The sequence below is a fragment of the Arachis stenosperma genome, chromosome 5 (genome assembly GCF_014773155.1).
Source record: "Arachis stenosperma cultivar V10309 chromosome 5, arast.V10309.gnm1.PFL2, whole genome shotgun sequence".
NCBI classification, from domain to species: domain Eukaryota; kingdom Viridiplantae; phylum Streptophyta; class Magnoliopsida; order Fabales; family Fabaceae; genus Arachis; species Arachis stenosperma.
The window spans coordinates 2,322,325-2,341,735 of record NC_080381.1 but is presented as its reverse complement, the minus strand read 5'-3'; the positions used below and the strand labels follow the sequence as shown (position 1 = coordinate 2,341,735).

Here is a 19,411-nt window from a genome sequence, read left to right as displayed (position 1 = left end):
CATGTGGAGAACCTTTATCTTATACTATAAAAATTTATTAGACTCTTAAATTTTGTGGAATTTTGTATTGAGAACTCCAATGAAGATATTGTGAACTATTAGATTGTTAGATAGTTTAATATATTTAATTGAATTATTTAACGGTTTATAATATCATTTTCATAAAAATGCTTTTATGGAAACAGCCACCTCATTCGAATAATAAAATTGTGTTTGAACAATTCTCCTCTTTTATTATTAGGAAAAACAACCATTTATATCCATGAACTTTACGAACGCTGACGAAAGTGCTCATTAAAGAAGGAAATTAACGTAGTATCCATCAAAGATAGATTCCGTACGACAAAAGTACCCAAATCCAAAATTTATGTTGATTTTTTAATAAAATTCTAAAATTACCTCCACCATTATCTTCAACCCCTCTTCTCTTCTTTCCCAAAGACAACTGCCTATATGTTCTACATCCGCAATTGTGAAAAATATTAGAAGAGAGAACTTGAAGGCAAAAACACGCTGAGAGTACCAAAGCTTATGTTATCATGATTCATGACCATTACTCAAAGCAAATATAATAAAAATGCAACATGATAACAAAAGCTTGGATTTGACTAGTGCTGGCAATGGATAGGGTTTGAACTCTACCCTAATTTTATCCGTCGATTGAAAACTTTTTTAAAATTCTACCTTACTCTACCCGCGAGTTGAGAATCTCTCAATCCTAACTCTATCCGCACCTTAAAGTTCTAAACTCTATCCGATCCTATCCGCAGAAAAATAAAAAATTTTCAAACAAATATAAAATTTAACCATTCCAAATTTCATATATATTAATAAAATATAACTCTACTCACACATTAAAATTCTAAACCCTACTCACAGAAAAATAAAAAATTTTCAAGCAAACATAAATTTTAACCATTCTAAATTTCTTACATATTAATAAAATAAAAAATAAAAAAATTAAGTTTAAATTAAAATTAAAAACAATAAAATTTTAAAGAAATCTAACATAAATTGCCAGCCCTAGATTTGACTCCTATATCATGAGCATGTTGATAGTAAGAAAGTTATGGTAACAACCATTTGGATCATTTCTTGGATTCTAGTGTTCCCTTCCCCAAATAATGGAAATTATTCATCCAAGTGTGGTAATCTCTCACTTCTGACTCTACAATCATTCCCAATTTAGAAGAGTTATATTCCTTCACCAACAACTTCATAAAAGCCCAACAATATAGGTTGTAAGTTTGTAACTTGCATCAAATAATTTAGAATGTTAAATCCACAATAGTTTACAATTTAGTCTTTAGCCTCAATCACTATATAGTCAACTCTCGTTTTAACGACCTACAAATGGTACTATACTCATTAAATTGGAACTGTGTCCGTCTAACTTGCTATTCATATTTCAAAATTTTCAAAATTCAAAAAGGTGGAAATTCAGATGAAGTTGACTTCACGTGAAGTTGATACCTGAGAGCCGTTAGATGATTTGACTAAATTTTCATCTAACGGCTCTCAGATATCAACTTCACCTGAGTTTTTACCATTCAAGAAGCAACTCCAAAAATGAAAAATGTGCAAACTCCTACTTAACACATTCTAGATTTTAGTTTTACTTTATATAACAATAAGAAGCTCTTCAGTCAACTTCAGTAATCTTCTATTGACTACTGAATATTCTATTCTATATCTTCAATCAAAAGGGAACAGCAGATAACATACTAAACCAAAGTAATATCATATAAAAATTATTTTCTTGGCAGAAACAATTCGAAGAAAGAATAAAAGAGAAAAATCACAGGAAACTTATAGCTTTTTCTAATAATACGAGCACAATACATCCCATGAATAGCACAATAATACCACCAAACTACCAGAGTGACAATTAAGATAACGTTTGGTGGAGAGACAGAGACTGAGAGATAGAGATTAAGAGACACAGATTAAAATAAATTTTAGTATTCTGTTTAGTGCAAAGTGGGAGATAGAAATTAAAACAAAAATAAAACTCTAATTTAATTTGTACGAAGGCTAAAATTGAAATTAATTAATTGAAATGAATATATTTTAGGTATAAAATGTTATTAAAGTTTCAGTCTCAATCTCTAAAAATTTTAGTCTCTTGTGTCCCTATTTTTTAGAAGTACTGAAATACTGAAATTTTGGAGATAGAGACAGAAATTTTAGTATCAATCTCTGAACTAACAAATAGTCTTAATCTCCTAATTTCTGTCTTAGTACCTCAAAACAAACCCTATCTTACTGACTCCTTTGGAAGGCAATTTTTGACATCATGTTGATGAAGACCAAAACCAAAATAAAAACGTGTTGATAAAAACTAAAAAGCACATGGTGTGCTTGTCCTCTTTTTCAACAACTGCAAAAAAGCTACATATGTTAAGGGAAATAAACAGATCATCCTTATTTTCTACGCATCAAAATCACATGAATATATATTTATTCAGAAAAAAAGGAGAAAGGTAGTATCATCGATAAAAGGGAAGAAAATTACAAAAATGCTTATTTAATATTTAATATATGTTTGTATTTAATATTCACACCATATTTTTGGTCGGTAAATTCAAACTTTTTGAAATTTACATAATTGTATACTTATATGACTCTATTAACCAAAGATTATGTTAATTAAAGATAAGGCCATCTAAAATTCTATAAAGTAAATTTTGTTACTGTGTTCTTTTTTAGAGTATTATTGGTCATCTTAAAGGAGGATTTAGGCTGGACAAGAGTACATTCTATGATGTTTTAGTTGTTAAAGAGTTGCTATATTTTATGAATAATATAAAATCCAAAAAAAGAGTTAGACTTTCAAAATTAATTTAGAAAAGACCTGTGACATGGTGGATTGGAATTTTTTTACAGTAAACATGAAGATTTTTTTGGTTTTTTCTGTTTACGGTAACACTCATCATCATGTCATGTGTTCGGTCTTTTTTACTGTTTCTGTTTTAGCAAAGAAATTTTATGTCTTTGTATATTTTTGTGTTGTGTATGGAGTTATTAAGATATTTTATTACTCAAAAGGTAAAATATGGTTAGTGGAACTCAATATCTAATACGTGTTTTAAATATTTGTGATACCAAGAAATTAAATAATTTATAAAAGTTATTAGTTTATTTTAATATATTTTTAGTCTTGTTTATTTAGTTATTAGATTAGATTATATGTTTGTAGGTTTTAGAAATTTTTTTGTTTTAATTTTTTGAATTCGTGATGAAATCATAGTATAGACAAATGAAGTTGAATGAGTCTATTTCTTATTACATGGAGAATTAAGTAAAAGGTTGAAGAATTATTTCGATCCTAATTCTCAAACTATGATGTGAACAAATTATGTTGAGAAGTCTTTTTTTTATTTACATAAAAAAAATTAAATAAAAAATAAATTAATTTTTTTATATTTAATTTTAATCTATTTTTTATTTTAATTTTAATGTATCTTTTTTATTAATTTTAATTGATATTATTTTGTTTTTTTTTTTTTGTTCGGTACCAGCTAGTGTATAGTGTTTCGGTGGGTGGCTGTGGGAATGTTCCGATGAAGTGCTCAAAGACAGTTTTGAGGACAAAGCTCTGATCTTTGCCAATAGAAAAGATTTGGTTCTTGTTCGAGAAGTTAGATATAATCATATAAGTTTATTTCATTATGAGATTGATTCTCTGAATGTTTACTTTTTTATTACCTATTAGAAGTTGCCACAATGTCGTGTTAAAAATATATATTTTTAGTAAAATCTTTAAATTGAAGTCAAAAGATTTCACAATTTCAATCACACTAATTTAACTTGAAATTTTTTTTGGTTAATAGTATTTTTTAATTCAATAGATCAATAATTAACTCATTATAGATTTAAGATAGCGTTTGGTTATTGTCTATGTTTTTTTAAGACATAAACGCAGTAACACGCGTCTTCTATTTAGTTTGACAAGACACAAAATTTAATGGACATAAGAAAATATAGAATAAACATAAATACATAAAATTTATGTACCACCTATAAGTTAAGACATTAAGACATAGACATAAGATACTATTTTTTTTTCTTTAATTTCAATTTTAACCTTAAACCTAATACATTTCTTCCTTCCTCTCCTTCCCTCTTTCCTCTTCTTTTGTCTCTATCTATCTTCTTTCCTCAATCACCTCTTCTTCTGCCACCATCATTATTGTCACTCAAGATCTGTTGTCCACCATTGAAACAGTCGCAATGCCGTCGTCACCCACCTATCGCAGTCCAGAATCGCAGATCGCGTTGCCCCACCATCGCAGATCATCACTGTTATGGGTCTCATAGCGGTAATGGATCTCACTGCTTCACCGTCACGGTCCCACAGCTTCACTACTATCATTTTTCAGATCTATTTTAGCTTTTTTTTTTTTTGTTAAATTTGTACTTTTTTTCAACCCTCATTACATCCCTCTCATTTTTATTTTTGTTTTTTTTTGGACCAGTATTTGATTTTCAAAAAATAATTGCTGGAGTTTTCATTATGTTTCAATTTTTAATTTAAACTGTTGAAGTAGTGATTAAATTCTGTTGATGATATTGATTTAGGATGAAGTTGAAAAATTAGCATTAGTAGTGGAAATAACTGATAACAATGGTGACAGTGGTGATTATATTTAAAGTAAAATAGACATTTGAATTAGAGAATTGTGTCCTGTATATTATTACCAAATATGGTAAAAATTTTTGTGTATATCTGTGTTAATATCTACTTGTGCATTAATATTTGTGTCTCTGTGTCTAAAGGATACCAGCCAAACACAGTCTAAGTTCTATTTAAGAAATTATCATTGACTAATGAATTGCTACATATATAAGACGGGATTTGAATTCCAATACTTATTTAAACAAACGAATAAATTTAGTCAATTTACCACTCAATAATACAAATTGATTTAATTCAACATGAATCTAATTTTGTAGCTGATCTACTTAAATTAAAAAAAAAAAACTTTGTTTTCATTTCGCTTATGAATTTCTTTAAAAAACTAATTAAAAATATAATCAAATAAAATCAACTAATTAAAAAATAAATTCGTCATAAAAAAATCTACTATCTTAAATTTTAGAATTTTAAAATAAAAAATAAAATAAATTTTTTAAATTGTCTTATATTATAATTGATTTCTTAGTTTTTTTTTTTTTTTTTACTTATATTGATTGATTATCTGGTGGTAAAGATTTATCCTCCCTTATGCACAGGAATCTAGCTAGTTCCTTTTTATTTAAAAAAAAAATTGCTAGTGTTGTAATCCGGTAAAAAGATTTTTGGAACTTTTTGGTAGAGGCACTTAAGAAAGTAAGAAACTAAGAATCACGTTTTATTTTGTTCCCCTTTATCGTCTTATATTATTCCGCGTAATATTTTGCCTGAGCTTTAATTATTGAAGTTGAAGGTAAAGCTGCAGTAGTTGTACTCCACCCTCACATGTTATTTTCATTCCCCCAATATTCCCCATTCCTCAGGTTTCACTCTATATAACTAAAACCCTTGCCACAATAATATCTTATAAGTTATTATAATAAACTCCACATGGTGATGATGGTACCATCAGAGAAAGTGAAGAACGATGAGGGAGTAGCGGCAAAGCAAGAAAGAACCACCGTTGACTCTGTGGAAGACACTACTGTTGCTGCCGACAGGTCTTCTCCACAGCCACAAGAAACTACTCATCAGGCGCCACATGATAATAATGATTCCCAGAACCAAGAGGTTAGGATATTGCAACTTGCTCCTTCATTTCGTGCTTTTTTATTTTTTTGCTGCTATATTGAAGAGGATTTAGACTATTCTTTTGGTTTTTCTAAAATTAGGAATAAGACTTAAAATTTCTAAGTGAAAATAGATGTTTGGTTTGGTAAAATTTTGTGAAGAGGTGTTATTTTATTTTGTTGTTTAGTAAATTAAAAAGTCTAAATACTTGTATTTTGTAACTTTTAAAAGTTAGGGATACTTTTAAAAACATCTAAAAGGAAACTTTTTAAAGTTATTAAAATTAAAAAAATTTAATATTACTTTATATAATAATAAATATTTAAAATTATCTTTATTAATTATTAAAAGTTGTTTTATCAAACACAATTGTGATATTTTTACTTATTAAAAATCATTTTTAATTTAATTTTACGAAATGTCGCAACTTTTCAAAAATTATCTTTTAAAAAAATAGCTTTCATAAACTTTACTAAATCAAGCCAGAAAAATTTTGTCATTTGAATTATTATAAATAATATTTTTATTTTTATTTTTTGAGATTTAAGTCGCAAGACTCCTAGTCCTACCAGAGTAGATTCGACTCATAATCTTGCAAATAAATCCACTTAAATTTAATTAATTTCTATTAAAAAGAACTCCTATCGAATTTCTCTGTTTAATTAGTTACTGCGTGTTTGTCAAGTTTATTGCTACTATTTAAGAGATTCTCAAGTATACTGGCTTTGTTTGGAGAGTGGGGATAGGATATGATGGTCCACAACGTTTGGATCATATTCTATATAATTTATATGATATAAAATTAATAAACAGGTATTGTATTGTGGAAGTTTCACAATATTAAAGTTAAATTTCTAAACTAACCATTTCAAAATTATTTACACTTAATATTTTTTTTTTTGGGTTACATTACACTCAACTTAATTCAGTAATTGATTTGACCCAGATTGATCTAATCATTATAGTATGTTAGATAGGAAAAATTTCAAGTGTATTAAAAACATGATGTTTTAATTATTTTAACCGTTAATCTAAATTATAAAAAATATATATTAATTAAAATCAATGGTTAAAATAGCTGAAACATCAGTATTTTCGATACACTTAAAATTTTTTTTGTAAGATATATTGATTTATAGAATACACTGAAATATAAAAAAAAATTAAATAAAAAATAACAGATACAAAATTCAACCCATATTATATATTCATGTATATAAAATATTTAATTTACACGAAAATATTCTTAGTATGAATTTTAGGCTTTTAGCCTCCTTCGTCCCCTATATATATATTGTTCAGCTCCACTTAACGAGAAAAGTACATTTGACCTACCAATTTTAATATTAAAAATATTAATTTTATATTAAAATCAGTCATTAAAATTAATTATTAATATATTTATATTTAAATATATATAAAATTTATTTTATTTTTAATATATATTTATATTTTAATATATATTTTATATTAATAACTAATTTTAATGTATAATTAGCATAACGATTAAGATATACTTTTTTTTTATTTGGTGTATGTAGGCAATTAGCGTTATTTCCTTTTTTTTTTGTAGAAATTAAACAAAAAATAAAATATATTTTTATTTTAAAATTTTTTAAATTTTATTTTAATTTTATTCTAAAATTTGTTTATTTATATTAAATATATTTTTGAGAGTTAAATTTTTAAAAAATTTAAGATCAATCCAACAATAATACAAGAGAATTATATCTAATTTATTTGTGTTAAAAATTATTTTTGTAAAATTATTATTGAATTATTTTTAAATTTAAAAAAAAAATTAACTATAAATAGTATATTTGATGCAAATAAAAATTTATATGATAAAGTTAAAATAAAATAAAATTTAAAAATAATTTTAAAATTTTTAATAAAAAATATATTTTACTCTTAAATAAAAGTGTCTAAAGATATTTTTTGATACTTTAAAATGCCTAAATATAAAATATGAACTTTATATGAATGCACATAATTGTTTATTTTCTTAACATTCATTGTGGATTGAATTAGTAGAGTTTATGGAAGTTTTCTTTAATTTGTATTGGACAAGGTACAACCATGGGACATGTCAAAAGGAAGAAAAAAAATCTATTAAAATAAAAAGTTGATTTATTTTAAAAATTATAATTTTTATTACCCGGAAAATTCACTATTTTATTTAAAAACAATTTAAATACTTTATTAATATTCTTTTTAGAAGAATTTAACTAAAAAAAAACAATAATCTAATTCGGATAATGATATACACGAGATTAATTCTTTTAAATTATAGAATTTAGATAAATTTATTAATTAAAAGATCTATAAAAAATATTTTTAATGTATTTATCATATATTATTAAAATAAAATATTTAAACAGCTTATATTAACTAAATCCTAAATTGTATGTGGTCCAGAGTTTAGTTTTTCCATACCAAATTAGATACTTGTGTCTATGTCAAAGTTGTTATTATAGATATGACAAAGCAGAAAAATATTTGACATTTTGATTTTGACGATGATGATAATTATTATTACTATTATTTAAAGGGTAAACCGTAAAACCCCCACTTTAAATTTGTTACAGAAAGATACAGTAACTAGTAAGTATCATTTGTCATTAATAAAATGAACCACGTGGTAAAATGACGTGGTTGTGGATGCAGCCGATATTTGAGATGGTGATATTAATGAAAAAATAAATATTAAGAGGACCAAATAGAAAAAAAGAAATGAGAGGTAGACATAGAAAGATAAATAATAAAGTCATAAAGGTCATCTTCAGTGCAAAAGGAAAAAAAAAGATTTAAATTTTATCCATTCTTGGAAAAATGATACCGTAAATAATAATAAGTAAAAGAATAATTATAGAAAATTAATTTTTAATTAGTTAATAATGAGTAATTTATTATAAATCTATTTTTTAAAATGGTCACTTTTTAAAAGTTTAAAATTAGAATTTAGAATATAAAATGTAAAACTAGAAATTAAAAAAATATAATATTAAAAAATTAACTAGTATTAATTAAAATAGGATTAATTTCTTAATTCAATTTAGATTTAATTACATAATGATACATTGCTACTTTTAATTTTTACTATTTATTATTATTAGTGAATGCTAATGGCTTCGAAAAAAAAATACCTTAAATTTTAAATTTAAATTATTAATATAAAATATAATAAATAAAAGTTATAATTTATTTAATTGACAAAGAATATAATGTTTGTTCTTTATTTAAGGATGAGTATTTACAATTATGATAAGATTTAGGTTCAGTTTGAGTAAATAGTTTAATTAGTTTTTTTAAAAAAAATAGTTTGAATAATAAATGCTTATATTAAAAATAATTTATAAATATATTATTTTATGTTTAATTTTTTAATTTTAAAAGTATTTATTTATAAAAAAATGATAAAAAAAATTTTATTATGAAAAAAAGTATTTTTTATTTTTCGATAAGTATTTGAATAATTTTTAAAAAAATTAGAATTTAATTTTAAAAATTATACCAAATATTAATATTACTGCTTTCTATAAATCAAAAGTTCAAAAAAATAATTTTTAAACTTTTCAAACATGCCCTTATTCATGTGAAGTTGATAAAATTTTTACTAAAAAATTATATATGTCACCAAAAAATAAAAGAAAACTTCTACTTGCACATGCATTCATTCATTGTTCAGAAATCCAAATCACACAAATAATACTCACAAGAATAATGGTTGGCTTAGTTAATGAATAATTTAGCGGACAACAAAATCTCTAAGCATAATTTAGTTACCAAACCTGATGAGGAATTTTGGTTTCTTGGGAATTGGGAACAGATGAAAAACCCTTGCTTGTTGCACGTGTTTGCATTAAAAAACCGAAGCTTTTGTGCACGTGCCACGGTGTTCTTCAGGTTTTGTTCTTCACCTTTTATTCTCTTTCCGTTCTGCGCTCGGTGTGAAGAAGCAGCCATTTTTTTTTAATTGAAATCACACCGCGCACACCGTAGTGTTCATCGCAATCCACAATGGATGATGCTGCTATCTTCTCAACCCTGAAACAATATGTGAATCATTCATGGTTCGTTTTTTTCAATTCTGCCTCTCGATTTTCTTCTTTTTCAATGTCCTTGTTTTGTTATATCGGTGACTCTGTTTTCTTGAGTCACAGTTTCTGCTTAGTTTTTAAGTTGTTCTTCGTTGATTGTTTTGTTGCTTTAAGTGAATAGCTTGTTCTAATTATCCAGTGGTCAACTTAGATCTATGTCCGAGATCTCCTTTCTTTTGTGGGTTGATCGAACTTCCTTGAATTTTATTATCTGGTTGTTGTTTCTGTGAATGAATATGAGAAATTTTGCTGGTGAAATTTCCAAAGTTGCATTCTTTTTAATGAAACAAGTTGAAACCGTGGGATGTAAAATAAAAATTATCTCTTTTTCTTTTTTAGTTTAATTGCTTTTGCTTTTGATGTTTCTTAAATTGAGAAAAACAACCTTCTTGACTTTTCTGAGTGCAGAAATTGAGGGCTGCAGCTACTACTAGACAAGCTTCAAGAATGGGAGAGTTCAACAGCAATGTTGAGTATGTCACCGTTGTAGATTTACCTTCCCCAAGGAGAACTCACACCATGAAGAAAGTTTCAATTCTCCCTCTTGTATTCCTAATCTTCTATGAGGTTTCAGGTGGTCCCTTTGGTGTTGAGGACACTGTTCATGCAGCAGGTCCACTCTTAGCCCTTCTTGGTTTTGTAGTTTTCCCATTCATATGGAGCATCCCTGAAGCTTTGATCACTGCTGAGATGGGCACAATGTTCCCGGAAAACAGCGGTTATGTCGTTTGGGTCTCGACTGCGCTGGGTCCCTTTTGGGGGTTTCAGCAGGGTTGGATGAAGTGGCTGAGTGGTGTGATAGACAATGCTTTATATCCTGTTCTGTTTCTTGATTATCTGAAATCTGGAGTCCCTGCATTAGGGGGTGGATTACCTAGAATCCTTGCAACTTGGGGTTTGACAATTGTTCTCACTTTCTTGAACTACAGGGGTTTAACAATTGTAGGATATGTTGCTGTTTTCTTAGGGGTTTTCTCGCTCCTCCCTTTTGTGGTTATGGGGTTTTTGTCAATTCCGGACTTGAAACCTTCGAGATGGACTGTGGTAAACACTAAAGATGTTGATTGGAATTTGTATTTGAATACTTTGTTCTGGAATCTCAATTACTGGGATTCTATAAGTACTCTTTCTGGGGAAGTGGAGAATCCGAAGAAAACTCTTCCAAAAGCTTTGTTTTTCGCGTTGATCCTAGTGGTTCTGGGGTATTTCTTCCCACTTCTGATTGGCACGGGCGCTGTTCCCCTTAATCGAGAGCTGTGGACTGATGGTTACTTCTCGGATATTGCTATGATTCTTGGAGGAGCGTGGTTGAGATGGTGGCTTCAGGCTGCTGCTGCGATGTCAAATATGGGAATGTTTGTTGCTGAAATGAGCAGCGACTCTTTCCAGCTTCTAGGGATGGCCGAGAGAGGAATGTTGCCCGAGTTCTTCAGCAAGAGATCTCGTCATGGAACCCCTCTTGTAGGTATACTTTTCTCTGCCTCTGGTGTAATTCTACTGTCATGGATGAGCTTTCAAGAGATTGTAGCGGCAGAAAACTTCCTGTACTGTTTTGGAATGATTTTGGAGTTTATTGCATTCATATTGTTGAAGATCAAACACCCCAATGCGTCTCGGCCTTACAAGGTGCCAGGAGGAGCCACCGGGGCGATCCTCATGTGCATCCCTCCGACCGCATTGATCTGTGTCGTGTTGTATTTTTCCACCCTCAAAGTAATGGTTGTAAGCCTCATTGCTGTGTCAATTGGGCTTGTCTTGCAGCCTTGTATCAAATATGTAGAGAAAAAGAGGTGGTTGAAGTTCTCCCATAGTGCTGATCTCCCAGATCTTGAACATGAGGAGAGCACTCACTCTTTGGTGAATTAATTAACTTATCATGTTTCTAGATTTTTTATTTTTTGACAGTGTTGAGGTTATTTTTTTGAGGTGTTAATGCATTATAGCTGCATAGAAGGGGCAGCTTTGTATCTTATGCTTTTGGTTCTTTAGCTGTTTAATATGCCACTCCACTAAGAAACTTGTAATTTGATTTGGTTCCCCCCTGTCATGTTTAGACAAACTGCATGATTGGGTTTGCTTAGTGTTTGGGAAGAATTTTTTTAGAATAGATAAAAGAAAAATTGTAAGTTATTTTCTTTTACACAAAATAAGGTAATTTAAGTAATACATGTGAATGAGCAAGACAGAAAATTCAACTTATCAGTCCTGTCATTTTAGGGTTTGGTTGATTGGAGGTTGCAAAATTTGGGTGAAAATTCACATGTGATTTTTATGGATAATTTTATTCATCAAATTGTGATGCGTATAAAATTGTTCTATTTCTAAAAATAATTATGCTATATAAGTATATATACACTAAAATGAACTATCAGAATAGAATATATATTAAATTGAGCTAAACTACGCATGTATTTTGTACATAAATATACAGGGATTCATTTTGATATATAAATAATATTTTTATTTTAAAAAAATAAGTGTTTATAACAATATAACATCTATTGGCTACCTTTCTTTCACAAAATAAATCGATATAAGGCTCAAGAATTTCAATATGGGAAGGAAAGTGGTGTTTTGGTTAGAAATGGGGAATATTGTGTTTTACCCAATGGTGGATGCATGGTCAACACGCAAGGGTGTGTTGACTGCGACAAGTGACAGGCGAGATGAAGTGGCGCAGGTTGAGTGGGACACGGTGGCATCACGTGGGGGCGTGCTGACCTAGCATGTGGGGGCGTGATGATGACGTGGCGGAACCTGACTGGGCCAGGTAAGCACCACGTGGGGGCGTGCTGATGTAACACGTAGAGGCGTGATGGTGACGTGGCGGAGCTTGATTGGTACACCTGGACATCACGTGGGAGTGTGATGACGTGGCACGTGGGGGTGTCCTGACACGTGGCAGGACGTGATTGGCCCGAGGCAATTAAAACGTGGGGGCGTGGTGAATGCTACTCTCTATATAAGGCAGTGCTCGAGTCCATTTTAGCAAGAGTAATAATACTGTGTATAATGCTACAGCAGCGGGGATAGTAAAAAAAATCATACGAAAAGAAAAAGGGGGATACGAAATAACTATAGCGGATGCATCGGATGGATGTGAAGTGATTGATATTATACCTCCAGGACCGGAACTTCTTGTTTCGGAGGGTGAATCTATCAAACTTGATCAACCATTAACGAGTAATCCTAATGTGGGTGGATTTGGTCAGGGGGATGCAGAAATAGTACTTCAAGATCCGTTACGTGTCCAAGGTGTTTTGTTCTTCTTGGCATCGATTATTTTGGCACAAATCTTCTTGGTTCTTAAAAAGAAACAATTTGAGAAGGTGCAATTGTCCGAGATGAATTTCTAATTTACAGGTCCGCGAATTTATGAACATATTAAGCCTAAGCCGGTAAAAGAACTAAATTTCAGTCGATAAATTCTGTACTGTAATTCTATTCTGTATAATAAAAAATTTAAGAAAAAGGACCGAACCTTTGATTCTTTCGAGTCTTTTTCTACCGTATTTAGAGAATTTCTTGTACTGCAGTACTAGTCTTTTGTAAATAATCCAAGGAACATGACAGGTATAGGAACTACTAAGGGTACTAAAGAAACAATAACAATAACTACTAATTCATCAGCTAATATATTTTCGAAAAGTCGAAAACTAAGCAACAGGGTTTTGTGAAATCTTCTAAGATGTTAATTGGTAGATGGATTGGAGTTAGTTGGATGTATTTACCAAAATAAACTAATCCCTTTTTCGAAAGACCCGCATAGAAATATGCTACTGATGTAAGTAAAGCTAATGCAACAGTAGTATTTATATCATTTGTGGGTGCAGCTAACTCCCCATGAGGTAACTGTATTATTTTCCAAGGCAAAAGGAAGTGTGTGAGTGTTCTTTGAGTGTGTTTCTGGTGTAATGGAGGGTACCACAAACTTGGTAGTGTATCGCGACGGTGAAATAATACGTAATACTCATGAGGGAGTGAGGTTTGTGTGCTAGAATCCGTTTTCGTTTGTGGTTCCATGCACCATGACGTTTATGGAACTTCAGAATGGTCTCTGTCAAAGCATGAAGAACGGTACGTTAATGAGAGTGAGCATAATTCTGTACCGGAATCCGATTGTAATTTTTGGTGGTCTAATACAGTTTGATACCATGCCAATCACTGACGAAGTGACTATGCATAATATATTTCAAATTCATCGCAGACTCAGATGCAACAGCCACAGATTGAGCTGTATATTGAGTTTGAAACCGTAGAGGCGGAAGGGATTCAAAATGATTTAGAGGTGGAGGATGATAGAGCTGCAGTGTACGAGGGAGACAAAAGTGTGAGTCTCTAGCCTCCACCTTTCAACCAGAGCAGCTAACAACGGGTGAGATCTTCTTATCATCCCAATCCTAGATACGTGGTAGAATCCGGTGACGCGTAAGTAGTTTTCGACCTTCGGATTCTAACTCTGTGGCGGATCCAGTTTATGCACCAACAAATTTCTATTAGGCTGCATCAACAAAATTATATTTGTTATATTACTTATAAATATTCATTTATTAATAAACAAATATTAACATATCTATTTATAAAATGTATGTAATCACTTCAATTAATAATATTATTTAGATATTTATTTATTTTAATATTTTATTTGTTAGAAGTGCATTACCATAGTTAAAATAATTTTTTAACTTGCATCAACATATATTTCTCTAATATTATTAATAATAACAACGTATATATATTTTTCTAAAATTTATTAATTACTTTAACATTTATACATTAAACTTTTGAATATGTTCAACATACATATTTATTTACAAAATGTATATTTTTTATTTTACTATAGTATTATTTTTATATTTTTATCGTAGAGAAATATATATATATTTTTTAAATTTTTTAATATGTCATATAGTATAGTATAATATATATTCTATTTTAGTATTTTTATAACAGAAAATTAATTTAAAATTAACAAAAAAAATTATATTTTAATATATTAAATAACAAAAAATAACAGAAATTAAAATATATAATAAAAATATAATTTACCAACTTACATAGATTGAATGATTCAAATAATTTATAATATGTTCATCCGGAGCATTATAATTACGAACCATTCTTTAAAATAAACACAAAATAATATTTTTTTTACTGCCTATTTTTTCTCCTTTATCCTTGTGAAGCAGCAACACTCTTCCCCTCTAATATGAGTTCGCAACCCCCTTTCCCTACCCTCTCATTAATACTTTCTTTCTCATTGCAGTTGGAGGAGGAGGCTTTGCTGATTATATAGAGCAATGAACGCACCACGCTTGCTGTTTACCAGGGTGAGACTTGTCCCCTGCATACCAGCAGCTGCAGCACGCCCCCCGTGGTGCATCGGGACTCCGCGACGTCAGCTCCACTACGCCCCTGCGTGGTGCTAGAACCTACATGCTTGCCGCGTCAGCACGCCCCTGCGTGGTGCGGACAAGTTGCTCCGTAGCAAAATCACCACGCCTCTGCGTGTTGACCGGCAGCTCCACCGCCCGATAAATCACCCCACTCTCCAATATTCTCCCAAAACACAACTTCTTTCCTATAACAAAAATATTTTTTTTTTTGTTTAAAATTAGGAATAAAACTCGAACCTCTATTTGATCTTTCTCATTCACAGGTTCACATCAAATTTAAAAAGAAAAAAAAATATTATTCCTATTTATTTTATATTTTTTAACGGTTCAATAATAAAATAAAATTTCAAATTTTCGCGTCAAGATTTGAAAAGCCCGCCAGATATATAGATACCCACAGCGAGCAGGGTTAAAACCTCACAATCTGAAATTCGAAAATTCAGTGAGAGAAATATGAAGAAGGGAAAGAAGACGAAGCTGAGGATGGCCGATTTTCTGAAAACGCCGTCGCCGGTGGCTTCTCCGACGAACGATTCTCCAAAATCGGCGATTTTCAGCAGGCCAACAGCTACTACTTCCAAGGCCGCAGCTAAGAGAGCTGCCATCGATCTCACCGGCGCTTCTCCGCCTCTCAGCCACAGGCCTCTGAGCAGCATCGCCGACCTCAAGGCCATGGCGTCCGCAGGCGTGGACGATCTCCGGCGCCAAAGCGATCGTTCTCACTCCGAGATCCTCAAGGATCTTGAAGCTTCTCATTCGCGTCTGCACAAGCGCTTGAAGGTTTTACTTATTTAATTTCGCGCGCTTTTCTCTAATGATCTCACTCTCTTTAATACTGTATAATCATGTTGATGAGATCAATTTATAACATAACAGCTAAAAATTGTTCGAGAACCTGACCATGTGAAATATGAACGAAATTGAAAATCTGTGATGTTATTCACATATTCTTAGAAGTTAAACAGATTAATATGGAATTAGAATGCTTACATTGGTGCCTAGCTAGAACATTCGGAACTAGTATAAGCAGAAATTGAGAGAACAGTTAGATACTCTGGCATATTTGATCAAAGAATGGTAAACCTGTGACGAATTTCTGTGAGTTTGTGATAGATCTTTAGGCTAATTATTAATCACATTGCTGTTTTTATTTTGAAATTTTAGATGCAGACTCAAGCATGCCACCAAGTGATGGATGAAGCAGAAAAGGAGTACAAGAAGTTATCCGAACGGATCACTGAAAGCCGTGAGGCAATGAAGGTTTTCACCTCTTTGACTAACGTTATTTGATCTGTGATTTGGAAAAAACTGTTAGAATCGTAACGAGGTCTATGTCCAGGCATCTTATGATGAGTTCATGGCAGAGGCACAGGCCAGCGCATCTCGTGGTATGCGTAGTAAAATTCAATTGCATGTGCTTATATTCCGATTCATGAAAATCTTTTGTACTTTGGTTTATCAACTGCATCATTTTTTTTCTTGGAGCAATTGATAATTGAATTTAAACTGCAGTTGGAGTTATTTACCTGCCTCATTGTCTATGGTTTAACATATTCGTATTCAGATGTAAATTATTCACACATACACATACACATACATATACTGCTTACATTAACAGATAGTAATTCTCATTTGAAAATTGCAGCATGCAAAACTTCAATCACTGAGCTTTCGCAGTCGTTTGAGAAGGCTATTGACTCTCTTCGAAATCGTTATGGGATTTCGTCAAATTAACAGTCATTTTATAGATTCTGAGTTCTCTAAGGTGAGTATCAATTTCTGATCATGGTTTCTGAGACTATGCCTGGTTGCTATATATCCATTTCATTCTGCCTTTTGATTTGAAACATATAATTGCATTTTGCCTTGAATAATTGTGTGCATATTCAATTGATATATTCGGAGGGCTAGCAAGCATCATAAGTATTTTTAACATGATAATTTGCCTAGTTAATTAAGATCAATAGTGATAATCTTATTATCTGCTTTTTGTTTTTTTTTTTTTTTTTGAGTTTTAGTGATTAGCATTTAAAGGTAATGATAATAGAAGAAAAAGTAAAGATGAAGCTGCTAAAGAGGAAAAGGACAAATATATATAGTTACTTTTTTATATTAGAGAGCAAAAAGGAAAAATAAAAACCCAACAAGGTTACAGCAAATAAGGGGAAAGGGAAGGATTCCGCAAACAGTCAAACTTATATTTTGCACTTGCAGTAAGAGAAAGATACTGGCGTGTTGCAATAGAATTAGCAACAAAACAATATGCATCCAATGCAGCAATAACACAGTTAAAACTTAGTAGAGTTTTCAATGTGAATGGGTTATTTTCTGATAAAAATATGTGTAATTGTCTCATTTTTGTGTTTTTGTTATAATATACTGTATATAACTATTTAAAGAATTTTACTTCAAGTTATCCTACTAATAATAATGGAGATGTCTCATTGGGAGCAAAAATGATGCACTCCCATGATTTTTAGATTATTGAAAGTTCCCACTGTTCTTTCAAGTCTTTGTTCTGGGAGATATTTCTGCATAGCTGTCCGTCCGTTCATATCTAACTTGATCAAACTGCCTAAATTTTGATGCTTAGGAGAGGAACATAAAGCAGCAGTCTGGATTATGGTGGCGGCTAGAAGGATACGCCTTGGTTTTAATTTTTCTAGCTTTTCTTTTTGTCAGGCTCACTACTCCTTACTCCTTTGGGCTTAGTCTGTTTTTTTTTTTTTTCCACGGGCATGACTCCTTAGTCCTTAGTCCTTAGTCCTTATGTATGTGTTATATTTTTCTCTTAAAAAAAAATAAAATAAAATACTCCATTCTCTGTTGAAGCAAAAAATGAGTAAATAATACTGAGATATTTTTGTCTGAATGAATTTTGTGAGTAAGTGCCTAAGTGGCTGCAATTTCTAAATAAGTCGCTTGAAGCGGAATCTTAATACTAAAATTAAGTGACTTCCATTTATAATGTTTTCCACAACAATTCATCCACATCACGCAAATACTACTTTCGGGTTCCAATTGTCTAGATTGAGTAATCTTTTTCCTTCCACAATTTATTAAAATTTTTATTTGAATTAATATACCACTTACAAGTTAATAATGGACCTATATATGCATGCAGCCATGCAGGAGAGTTTTGGGTAAATGACATGAATAAAACAAATTCATAACAATATTACATAAATATTTTAAAACATAAATAATTATTTTTGTTCTAAATAAATTACATAAATCGTGATAGTTAACAACGAATTAGGTTTTTATATTAAATTGTGGGACGTCATCAAGATTTATCTTAGTGAAAAATACATTAGTAAATCATTAGAGACTTTAGCTATTTAACTTAATTCAAAAAGTTTACATAAATCGTTGAAAGTCATTATCATTTAACTTGACTAAAATGATGTATTTAAATTGTTGAGAAACACAATAATTTAACTTAGTTAAAGTGAGCAGAATGTTTTAATTATGTTTTAGAATGATAATGATGGTGCCAATTGTAAAAAGAAGAAGTAAAATTATTCTTTTTTATTTGAAATGAACAAAATAATTAGAGATTATAAGTGATACAAGCGAAGTAAGTTAAAGTTTGAAAAAAACTAAAGAACATTATAAAATTGACTAAAGTCTAAGTATAATGTTATCAATTACCACTTGATCAACTTAAAAATGATATATATATATATATATAGCATATGAAAGTTTAGAATATCTACTGATAATCTTTGATTAAGGTCAAAATTGAATAAACTAGCTTACTTGTCATCTTTAACTTAGTCAAATAATGAATTGTTATTTAATCATGTGTTAAAAATAAGTTATACATGTTGATAAGATTAAGTTAATATCATATAACTTGATAAAGTTGTATAAGATGAGAGCTTGACAAAATTAAGTTAATCAACTTGGTATTATAATAACTTGAATAAGTGGTGATTTATTTGTTTCTCATATGATTACTTTTAGAAAACTATATATAGATAGTTAAGATATTTATTAATGTATGTCATATTTTGCATAAAATTAATAAGTAAAAATTAGAAAAAAAATTAGTATAATCTTTTATATGTATAATTTATTTGCATAAACTTTTATAATATATAAAAAATATTATAATTTTTTTATATATTTTAAAAGATTATAATTTTACCACTTAATTATATTAT

The 19,411-nt window shown here is 30.0% G+C and overlaps 2 protein-coding genes across 5 annotated transcripts; both read left to right on the top strand.

Moving 5' to 3' along the window:
- The first annotated feature begins 4,077 nt into the window (after positions 1–4,077).
- On the top strand, positions 4,078–11,975 carry LOC130981886 (probable polyamine transporter At1g31830). Of its 4 annotated transcripts, none has more exons than XM_057905630.1 (3): positions 4,078–4,322; positions 5,589–5,746; positions 10,255–11,975. In XM_057905630.1, the coding sequence occupies exon 3, from the start codon at positions 10,294–10,296 to the stop codon at positions 11,710–11,712; it is 1,419 nt and encodes a 472-aa protein (XP_057761613.1). In that variant the 5' UTR covers positions 4,078–4,322; positions 5,589–5,746; positions 10,255–10,293; the 3' UTR covers positions 11,713–11,975. The 4 variants fall into 4 exon arrangements, with proteins under 4 accessions (XP_057761613.1, XP_057761611.1, XP_057761610.1 ...); XM_057905628.1 differs by having other exon boundaries at positions 4,084–4,322; positions 5,500–5,746; XM_057905627.1 differs by lacking the exon at positions 4,078–4,322 and having other exon boundaries at positions 5,291–5,746.
- A 3,720-nt stretch (positions 11,976–15,695) lies between these two features.
- LOC130979705 (uncharacterized) lies at positions 15,696–17,978 on the top strand. The gene is made up of 5 exons (XM_057903227.1): positions 15,696–16,022; positions 16,407–16,502; positions 16,582–16,630; positions 16,888–17,007; positions 17,836–17,978. The coding sequence occupies exons 1-4, from the start codon at positions 15,696–15,698 to the stop codon at positions 16,974–16,976; spliced, it is 561 nt and encodes a 186-aa protein (XP_057759210.1). The 3' UTR covers positions 16,977–17,007; positions 17,836–17,978.
- Positions 17,979–19,411: the final 1,433 nt, after the last annotated feature.

Bases quoted from the DNA above. Each gene is read 5' to 3' on its own strand.
- LOC130981886 (XM_057905628.1), top strand. From the start codon at position 5,567: ATGGTGATGATGGTACCATCAGAGAAAGTGAAGAACGATGAGGGAGTA. The intron at 5,747-10,254 runs GTTAGGATATTG...TTCTGAGTGCAG, and splicing joins ATGATTCCCAGAACCAAGAG to AAATTGAGGGCTGCAGCTAC.
- LOC130979705 (XM_057903227.1), top strand. From the start codon at position 15,696: ATGAAGAAGGGAAAGAAGACGAAGCTGAGGATGGCCGATTTTCTGAAA. The intron at 16,503-16,581 runs GTTTTCACCTCT...GTCTATGTCCAG, and splicing joins AAAGCCGTGAGGCAATGAAG to GCATCTTATGATGAGTTCAT. The intron at 16,631-16,887 runs GTATGCGTAGTA...TGAAAATTGCAG, and splicing joins ACAGGCCAGCGCATCTCGTG to CATGCAAAACTTCAATCACT.